Source organism: Herpailurus yagouaroundi, unplaced genomic scaffold (assembly GCF_014898765.1).
Source record: "Herpailurus yagouaroundi ecotype Mexico unplaced genomic scaffold, PumYag 185, whole genome shotgun sequence".
Classification (NCBI taxonomy): domain Eukaryota; kingdom Metazoa; phylum Chordata; class Mammalia; order Carnivora; family Felidae; genus Herpailurus; species Herpailurus yagouaroundi.
Window position 1 is genome coordinate 5,014,943 of NW_024412416.1, and position 10,250 is coordinate 5,025,192.

The following is a 10,250-nucleotide window of genomic DNA, read 5'->3' on the forward strand; positions in this document are numbered from 1 at the left end:
CCATACTTTGATCTGGGTACCTTCTGAGCTCATGGTTCCTAACTATGTCTCTTGGTAGGTCCTTATAGATCCTTTGTCTTTAGCCTTGAGACAGCAACAGTAATGTCTTGCGGCCTATTCTAACCCCAACCCGGAAACCAATGCCCCAACTCCATTCTGGGCTGACTTCCTGTCTTCCTCCCACAATGTCCGGGTCTCTCTCGTCAGTTGTCCCTCGGCCAGGACACAGATGTTCACGAATGTTTCTCAAAGGGTTTCCAGAGGGAATGAGGCACGTGCAAAAAGCGAACAACTTCTCAGAGAGATGCTGTTTGTAACTGGGAGGTGGAGTGAATGGTAATTTGCCAGAGATTTTAGAATCAGAAAGACCTAGACCACTGGATTCCTAACTCTGAATCTTACAACGTTGAGCAAAATAGCTAACCTATTTGTAGCTGCTTCCTCATTTATAATATGAAGATAATAATATCTTCCTCATAGAGTTATTATGAAGATTATATAAGAATATATATATGTATATATATATGTATATATACACACACACACACACACACACACACATACACACACACACGGCCTAGAACATTCTGGAACATAGTAAGTTGGTAAATGGCCGCAATTATAAACAGGTACTTAAAACATTTTGCTCCTGGGGCACCTGGGTGGCTCAGTCAGTTAAGCATCCAACTTCCGCTCAGGTCATGATCTCACAGTATGTGGGTTCAAGTCCCGTGTCATGCTCTGTGCTGACAGCTCAGAGTCTGGTGCCTGCTTTGGATTCTGTGTCTCCCTCTCTCTCTGCCCCTCCCCAACTTGTGCTTTTTTATTTCTCTCAAAATAAATAAACTTAAAAAAATTAAAAAAAACACAAAGACCCGCTTAATGCTATACTGCAATTTGCTGCATATGATTCCTTTTGCATTTCTACCCTTAGTTTACCCAAGTTGTTTAGGCTATAAGAAGACAAAGAAATCAGGTCAGAGATCAGATTGAATACCCATTTATTATTGGATACATCTGCGCAAAAGACTCATTGAATATATGGAGTCAGTCTTCTTGGAGAGGAATAGGGTGCCCAGCTAGCTCACGGTCCATTTTATGCAAGATTTTGTCATCAGCATATTTAGTAAGACCACCTCATTCCCCTCCACATACACCCAATGTCTTTGGGCATATGTGTTAGTTTTCTATTTGTTTTTTTCTTTAATCTTTATTCTTTTTTTTTTTTTTTAATGCTTATTTATTTATGAGAGAGAGAGAGAGAGAGAGAGAGAGCAAGCAGGGGAGGGACAGAGAGAAAGGGAGACACAGAATCCAAAGCAGGCTCCAGGCTCTGAGCAGTCAACACAGAGCCTGACACAGAGCTTGAACAGCTTGAACTTGTGAACAGTGAGATCATGACCTGAGCAGAAGTCAGATGTTTGACTAAGCCACCCAGATGCCCTATAATGTTTATTTATTCTTAAGAGAGTGCAAGCATGTGAGGGGCAGAGAGAAGGGGAGACAGAGAGAGAGGGGGACAGAGGATCCGAAGTGAGCTCTGTGCTGACAGCAGAGAGTCCGATGTGGGGCTTGAACTCATGAACTGCAAGATCATGACTTGAGAGCCAAAGTCAGACACTTAACTGCCTGAGCCACCCAAGCATCCTGTGACACGTGACCTTTAAAAGTGTTGAGGAGCTATAGCCTCAGATTTCCAGCCTCTTTTAGAAGATGCTGGTATCTAAAACCCTGTGAGCTCTCATACAACTTAAGGGACCAAAGCAGTTAAATGTGTTCCTGTCTGTCCCTGGGAATCCATCAATAAATGAATAAAAAGCAAATCTTAAAATTCCAACAGTAAAGATGTCATGTTTGTTAACTATTCATGCTGAGTTTAGTTACCCAAGTGTCTGTCTTTGAGGAGTTAATGGTCTGTTTGGGAAGACGGATAAGTAAATAACTAATTGTAATTCCATGAGCTAAGTGCTATAATGGACTCATATAAGGTTGCAGACTTCCTGGAATCAAAGACACCTTTGCTTGTGGGATTGTATCACCAAATTCCAACAGCCTTTTGGGACATTTAGAATATCCTAGGGGCGCCTAGGGGCGTTGGTAGAGCATGTGACTCTTGATCTGGGGGTCATGATTTTTGAGCCCCACCTTGGGGGTAGAGTTTATATCATCATCATCAGACTATCCTATCAAATGTATGTTTTAAAAAACTTGATCCACAACAGCATACATTTATCCCTGGAATTACTTACTTAGCCTCTTCTCTAAACCAAAGTTGGAGCCAAGCTTTTTGTGAAGAGTCTAACTTTATTTGGATCCATTTAACTATTCCGAAAGAGTGGATCTGTCATTAATTCTGGCGCTGACAGTTCTTTGATCTTTTCTGAGAAATTAATTAAGATTGCACATCTGCAAGCAATGATAATTATGTTACTTTCTCATCTACTGCTTATACTGGTAGCTGGCTAGTTTTTTGTTGTTGTTTTGTTTTGTTTTTTATTATTTTTTTAAATGTTTAGTTATTTTTGAGAGAGACAGCATGGGCTGGGAGAGAGAGAGAGAGAGAGAGAGAGAGAGAGAGAGAGACTGAGAATCCAAAGCGGGCTGTGTACTGTCACTGCAAAGCCCAGTGTGGGGCTCAAACTCATGAACTGCGGGATCATGGCCTGAGCCGAAGTCAGTCACTTAACCGACGGAACCACCCAGGTGTCCCTGTGTTTTGGTTTTTTAAATGACTGATTGTAAGTCCTATCCTGATTTCAGAAGTATTAAAATGTGAAAAGCTTGGGAGTTCTTTGTGAAGACGTGTGGTTTCTAGAGTCCTTCTGGGAAATGAATGAGGAAGTGATTAATTTTGCCTGGGGGGAGGAGGTGACATGTAAGTTAGGTCTGGGAAGTTGAGTAGCAGTTTCCCAGGCAGATAAGGGGGTTAAAGGTATTCCAGGTCAAGAGAAACTTCTATTATGGTGCTTATCTGAATCTGTCCTGTTAATATTACTCCATTCCCAGGAGTCTATAAATTCCTTGAGCTTACGAACCAATTTTATCTCCCAAAATGGCCATTTGGCTAATTATTTTGTAATTTATTATGTTTTTAAATTTGATTTCAAGTTAGTTAACATACCACGTAGTATTGGTTTCAGGAGTAGAACCCGGTGATTCATCACTTACATACAACACGCAGTGCTCATCCCAACAGGTGCCCTCCTTCGTGCCCATCAGCCACCTGTCCTCAGTGCCCATCCCCTGTCCTCCTACCTGCCTCCACTGCAGCAACCCTCAATTTGTTCTCTGTATTTGAGTCTCTTATGGTTTGCCTCCCTCCCTGTTCTTATCTTAGTTTTCCACCCCTTCCCCTACGTTCATCTGTTGTGTTTCTTAAATTCCACACAGGAGTGAAATCGATTTGTCTTTCTCTGCATGACTTATTTCACTCAGCATAATACACTCTGGTTCCATCCGCATTCTTGTAGATGGCAAGATTTCATTCTTTTTGATCGCCGAGCAGTATTCCATTTGCATATATACCACATCTTCTTTATCCACTTGTCAGCCGATGGACGTTTGGGCTCTTTCCATAAATTGGCTATTGTCGATAACGCTGCTATAAAATGGGGGTGCATGGGTCCCTTCAAATCAGCATTTTTGTATCCTTTGGATAAATACCTAATAGTGCAATTCCTGGGTTGTAGGGTCGTTCTATTTTTAATTTTTTGAGGAACCTCCATCCTGTTTCCAGAGTGGCTGCACCAGTTTGCATTCCCACCAGAAGTGCACAAGGCTTCCCTTTCTCTGCATCCTCGCCAACATCTGTGGTAATTTAATTTTAATTCATTTATTTCATAGTTACTAACTTTATTCATATTTATTCTTTTTTTTTAATTTTTTTTCAACGTTTATTTATTTTTGGGACAGAGAGAGACAGAGCATGAACGGGCGAGGGGCAGAGAGAGAGGGAGACACAGAATCGGAAACAGGCTCCAGGCTCTGAGCCATCAGCCCAGAGCCCGATGCGGGGCTCGAACTCACGGACCGCGAGATCGTGACCTGGCTGAAGTCGGACGCTTAACCGACTGTGCCACCCAGGTGCCCCAATTCATATTTATTCTTACTGACAAAAGAGTATTTTGAGTACCTCGTCGTAGAAAACTTGGTTAATAGAAAAAAAGCAAATAAACAAATTCCACAAAATCCATTGTAACTCCACTACCTGGAGAAACTACTGTTAATATATTGATGTGTATGCTTCAAGGCTCTTTTTTTCTATTCATATGCACATCTATATGTATTTATTTCTATACTTTTTAAAACCATATTTTAACGTTTTATTTATCTTTGAGAGAGAGAGACAGAGTGTGAGCAGGGAGGGGCAGAGAGAGAGGGAGACAGAATTCGGAGTAGGTTCCAGGCTCTGAGCTGTCAGCACAGAGCCCAATGTGGGGCTTGAACTCACCGATGGTGAGATCATGACCTGAGCTGAAGTCAGACACTTAACCGAGCCACCCAGGTGCTCTTATTTCTATGCTTCTAAAGCAAAAATGGTATCATAATATATTTATTGGTTTGCAATTTGTTATTTTCATTTAGGCATCATATTAGAAATATTAGAAATACCCACCATCAGGGGCACCTGGGTGGCTCAGTCAGTCAAACATCAGACTCCATGTTGTTTCAGATCATGATCTCACTGTTCGTGAGATCAAGCTCTGTTATCAGGCTCTGTGCTGACAGTGCTGAACCTGCTTGGGGTAGTCTCTCTCTCTGTCCTCTGTCTCCGACCCTCCAAAGCATGTGGGCACGCACACTCTCTGTCTCCACAATACGCAAACATTAAAAAAAAAGAAGAAGAATTAAAAAAAAATACGAGTCACCAAAAGATTGACAGCATTGCCTAGCCAGCCTCCCATTGAAGGAAACATTGCCCAGCTCTTAGTTTTCTATCCTTACTTGGCTGTATCTCCCGACCGCAGCTAAATGAACCAAAGGTTTGGCATCTGATTAAGGGCAGCCTACCTGTGGGCGATCAGAGGCATACCTGGGAGGTGGAAAGATGAGCTGGGCCAATCATGCCACTGGGTTATGGAATTGGGCAACTGAGACTATCCTCAAAGGAGCTGATGCCGTAAGGATGTCATGGCTTTGAATTAAGGCCATGGGAAGCCAAACAAATAGAAGTCATAGTTGTGAAGGAGCAGAAAAAACTAGAATGGAGGAGGCTGGTTGTCAAAAAGAGGAGGGGGGGGTAAGAGCAGACCTGTAGAGAAGCAGAGTTGCTCAGAGGAACAGAGCCATGCCTTCAGCCTTCCACGAGTCCTGTTTTTCTCTTGCTGCAGTTCTAGTCCATATATATATTCCTGGTAGCCAGTCAAACGTGACCAGAACCACAGGTTATCGCTGTTAGGGGTGTCTAGCATTTCATTGTGTGGAGGTGCCATTGCTGATTTCAAAGCCTAATGATGGGCATTTAAGACATTTCCATAAGCGTATTTATTGCTAATTTTTGCACCTTAAAAGTATTTTCACTATGGGGCATCTGGCTGGCTGAGTCAGTAGAGCACGGGACTCTCGATCTTGGGGTTGTGAGTACCAGCCCCATATTGGGGCAGAGCTTACTTAAAAAGGGCAGGAAAGAAAGAAAATAGTTTCATTTTGATAAATTTCAAGAGAGGAATTCCTTGGTTGAAGGGTAGCTGCCTAATGCCAATTTGGACTTCAGAAAGATTGTATCAATTTACAGCCCAAGCAGCTGTGTAGGAGAGTGGTTGCTTTGTCACTTTTTGCCAACAGTATCAATGAAAACAAACAAAATATTGCTACCCTGATAGGTGAGAAGTACTAAGTGGCCAAGGATGGTCTTCATTTGCATTTCCCTGAATCTCAGGTTTATTGACCAGGCATGGGGGCTTTGTCATTAGACCTGGGGTTTGAGTTCCAGCTCTGCCTCTTACTACGTGGCTTCAGTTGAATTACTTAGTTCTCCACTGCTCATCTGTAAATTAGAGATAATAATAGTTCTTTCCTTTCCTTTTCTTTCTTTCTTTCTTCCTTTTTTTTTTTTTTTTTTAAAGTAAGTTCTACTCTACTGACTGAGCCAGCTGGCACCCCTAGGAGTTCTTACTTTGTAGAATTATCAGGAAGTTCAGAAAAGAAAATAAATACAAAACACTTAGTCTCGTAAAGCCTCAGTAGCTTTCAGTTAGTATAATTATGAAGAATGGCTTAATTTGTGAACATCAGATAAAGCTATGTGAGATATCTGAAATTCAATGGGAGATTGATTTAAATACCTGTTACAATTGCAGGTTTCTAGGAATAAGAAAGGACTCACAGGGGGTGTCTTGTTGGCTCAGTGGGTAGAGCATGCAATTCTTGGTTTTTGGGGTCATGAATTCGAGCCCCACCTGGACCTAGAGTTTACTTAAAAAAAAGAAATGCCTGAGCGTATTAGGTTCATAACCTTTATCATTAGAGATAAAACATGGGGCGCCTGGGTGGCGCAGTCGGTTGAGCGTCCGACTTCAGCCAGGTCACGATCTCGCGGTCTGTGAGTTCGAGCCCTGCGTCAGGCTCTGGGCTGATGGCTCAGAGCCTGGAGCCTGTTTCCGATTCTGTGTCTCCCTCTCTCTCTGCCCCTCCCCCGTTCATGCTCTGTCTCTCTCTGTCCCAAAAATAAATAAACGTTTGAAAAAAAAATTAAAAAAAAACAAAAAACACATTTATGTATTTGGATTCCATCCATTCCAAAGGTCTTTAGAATTAAAATGAAAACATAGGTAAGTGTTTTAAAAGCCAAGACATAGAAAATAAAATCCAAAGGTAAACTGGATAGGACTTGCTGGTTTCTAAGGGTAGTCAGAGGAATAGATAACAAGTTTTCAAATCTATGACATAATATAGAAAACAGCTCAAAGTGACAGTTGGCCCAATGAGAAAAATGGTTCTGAAAGTCTGAAGCTCCAGGAGTTATATCTAATGGAAATCTCTGATCAAAAGTAATCTTGGGGCTCCTGGGGTGGCTCAGTCGGTTGAGCGACCAACTCTTGATTTCGGCTCAGGTCGTGATCCTACAGTTGTGGGATCCGGCCCCTCGAGGGGCTCTGAGCTGGGTGGGGAGCCTGCTTGGGATTCTCTCTCCCTCTCTCTCTCTCTCTCTCTCTCTCTCTCTCTGCCCCTCCCTTGCTTGCAGGCCTGGGTGGTGCACTCTTTCACTAAAATAAAATAAAATAAAATAAAATAAAATAAAATAAAATAGGGGTGCCTGGGTGACTCAGCAGGTTAAGTGTCCAACACTTGATTTTGGCTCAGGTCATATCTAAGGTTTGTGAGTTCAAGCCCCGTGTCAGGCTCTGTGCTCACAGTGGAGTCTGCTTGGGATTATCTTTCTCTACCCCTCCTCTGCTCATTCTCTCTCTCTCTCTCTTTCTCTCTCTCTCTCAAAAATAAAATAAAATAAAATAAATTTAAAAATTAATCTTAATTAACTAGGTTGGAAACTTTCTTAGCAGCTATGTACCTTTCAACTCAGAGAAGCTTTAAAATTAGTACAGAAAAGCTTAGTGGGGTAAAAACTATGGGACTAATATGTTGGGGTTAAGAAGAAATATGTGCAGGGGCACCTGGGTGTCTTGGTCGGTTGAGTGTCTGACTTCAGCTCAAATCATGATCTCACAGTTCGTGAGTTCAAGCCCTGCATCAGGTTCTGTGCTGACAGCTCAGAGCCTGGAGCCTGCTTCAGACACTGTCTTCCTTTCTCTCTGTCTCTCTCCATCTCAAGCTCTTTCTCTCTCTCTCTCTCAAAAAAAGTAAACATTAAAGAAGAAATATGTGCATATTTCACATTTTATGCACTTGGAATGTTTAAGAAAATTTGGCTTATTAGAGTGACAGTCTTATATGTCTACTGGATTAGTTTTAGACTTAAGATTGTGAGTTGATATCTTACTAAGTTTGCACGTGGAACTGGGCTATCTAAGAGAAATTTAGATTCATTTTTTGTAAGTTTATTTAATTTATAAGAATTACTAAGCCTTGCAAATTTTCTAGGTTAGAAAACTGAATAAATTAAATGGGAAACCAAATAAATTAAGTTTATAGACATAATTTTAAATGATGGGAGATGTTGAATTAACTAAGTTTGTAAATGGGACCAAAAAGTATTCAAAGTTTCTGAAAAGTGATTGGTAAAATATGCCAGGCTTAGAATAATAAAATTTGTAAGCTGAACTTGACAATTTTAGAAAGAACTAACTTTTGAATTTGTAATAATTAAACCTTGGCCTGTTTTTTTAATTTTTTATTTATTCTCTTAAATTTATTTTGAAAGAGAGAGAGAGCATGAGTGGGGGTGGGGGGAGGAGAGAGAGAGAGGGAGAGGGAGGGAATCCCAAGCAGGCTTCTCCTTGTCAGAGCAGAGCCTGATGCTGGGCTCATCTCCCGAACCCATAAGATCATGACGCTAGCCAAAATCAAGAGTCCAGCGCTCAACCAACTGAGCCACCCAGGCACCACCCTTTGCTTGTTTTTTTAATGGAAAGTGTTTTCTTCTAGGTTTTCAAGGTCCTCGCTTTAATATTTTGAAGGAAGAGCAAATAGATGAAAAAAAGGCTAGACCAAAAAGCCTGGAGTCAGGTTATGAAGGGGCTTATTTGGCATGCTAAGGAACTTGGACCATATCCTGAAGGGAATAATGAGAAAAATGTAAAAAGGAGGAATGCAAAGGCATTTGCACTTTAGGAAGAACACGCTGGTGACAGTGAGGAGTGAGTCGGCCAAAGAGAAAACAGAGATGGTGACAATCTAAACAGTATAATCACAATGGGGATAGAGACAAAAGCAAGACACTTCAGAACACTGGCTGGATGTGCGGTGTGAGGCAGGGAGGCTGGGGTGTCCTGATGGCCAACAGAGCACTTCTATTAACAAAGACTATCGTAGGAACAGAGTCAGTGTTCAACACGTTAAATTTCAAGTGTCTGCAGGATTCACAGGGGAACATGTCCATTACACAGCTGAAAATACTGAGTCAGGTCTTTTCAGAGCCTGGTCTGGAAATGTACATTTAAAGCTCTTCAGCAGTTGAAGGTGAGTAAGAATAAAAATACCCAGGAAGAGTGCGTAAAATGGGGGAAAAAAAAAACAACCCAGAAGGAGTGGGCAAAAAACAGAAGAGGCTAAGAACAGAATTCCAATGAATACCAATATTTTAAGGGCAGGCCACAAGCTGCAAGGGGAAGAGGCATCCTAAAAAAGGGCAAAGAATCCCCTGAGAAAAGAGGAACTTAGGAAGAACAGAGGCAGGGGAAACTAAGAGAAGGAGGCTTGGACAGTCTCTTGTTTTAGCATCCACTTCTCAAGTCCCCGGGGTGGGGGGGGGGGGGGGGGGTGTTAAGCAGTTCTAATCTGGTGACGAGGGGCGAATCTGGAGAGAAGACTGAGGCCAGGCTGCAGGGCTGTGCCTCCCTTATGGCAGTTTGGGTCCTGCTTCTGTTCCTCAAGAACACTTTGGGTCACTGCAAAGGACGCCTTCCTGGAGCGCTTTGCTGCAAAGGAGTTTAGCTCCACCGGCAGGGGAAAAGAGGAGGGGCCATGGTTTTTATTTCAAGCCTTTTTTTTTTTTTTTTTTTTTTAACTTTTATGTGCTTTTATTTAACGCTGAATTTAATCCCGGTCCATAAGCTTTTGTTTCTTCTGGAATATCTTTTTCTTCTGCGCAACCTCCTCTTCTAGTTTAGGAACAATATGCTCTGTTTCAGTTAGGCGGCGTTTTCTGTCCCCGAGGTGCGGTCGGGGCGGCGGCCGGCAGGGCAGGGCTCCAGGGCGGGGGCCGCCTTTCCCGCGGAGCGAGGAGGACCGCGAACGCCGGGGACGGGTGGGCTCCGCCCCCTTCCTTCCGCCTCCAGAGGGCGTTACCACCAGGGGCGGGGATTGGGCGGGGCTGAGCGGCTCGGGCTCCGCCCCCACCCCAGCTCCCTACGGCGCGGCAGGGCGAGGCGCGGCAGGGCGGGGCCGGAGGGGCGGGGCCGACGGGGCGGGGCGGGGCCGACGGGGCGGGGCGGGGCCTCAGGGAGCAAGGCAGCCCGCGCACTCTGCAGGAGCCGCAGCTGCCGTCGGCCGCGCCTTCAAGGTCTCACCGCTTCCTCAGCAGAGACCCGGGCTCGGCCGCCATGTCCGCCACGGACGATGTTGACGGACTGGGCGTGGTCCGGCCGCACTATGGCTGTGAGTGCGGGGCTCTGCGGCGCGGGGGCTTCGGG

General features: G+C 43.6%; 1 protein-coding gene across 1 annotated transcript in view; it reads left to right on the forward strand.

The window, feature by feature from the left end:
* Positions 1–10,070: 10,070 nt before the first annotated feature.
* Positions 10,071–10,250, forward strand: part of IQGAP1 (IQ motif containing GTPase activating protein 1) — a 108,887-nt gene continuing 108,707 nt past the window's right edge. Inside the window, exon 1 of the mRNA XM_040493586.1 lies at positions 10,071–10,215. Coding sequence (XP_040349520.1) covers positions 10,161–10,215 — 55 coding nt within the window. The 5' untranslated portion in view covers positions 10,071–10,160. The remainder of the gene's footprint in view (positions 10,216–10,250) is intronic.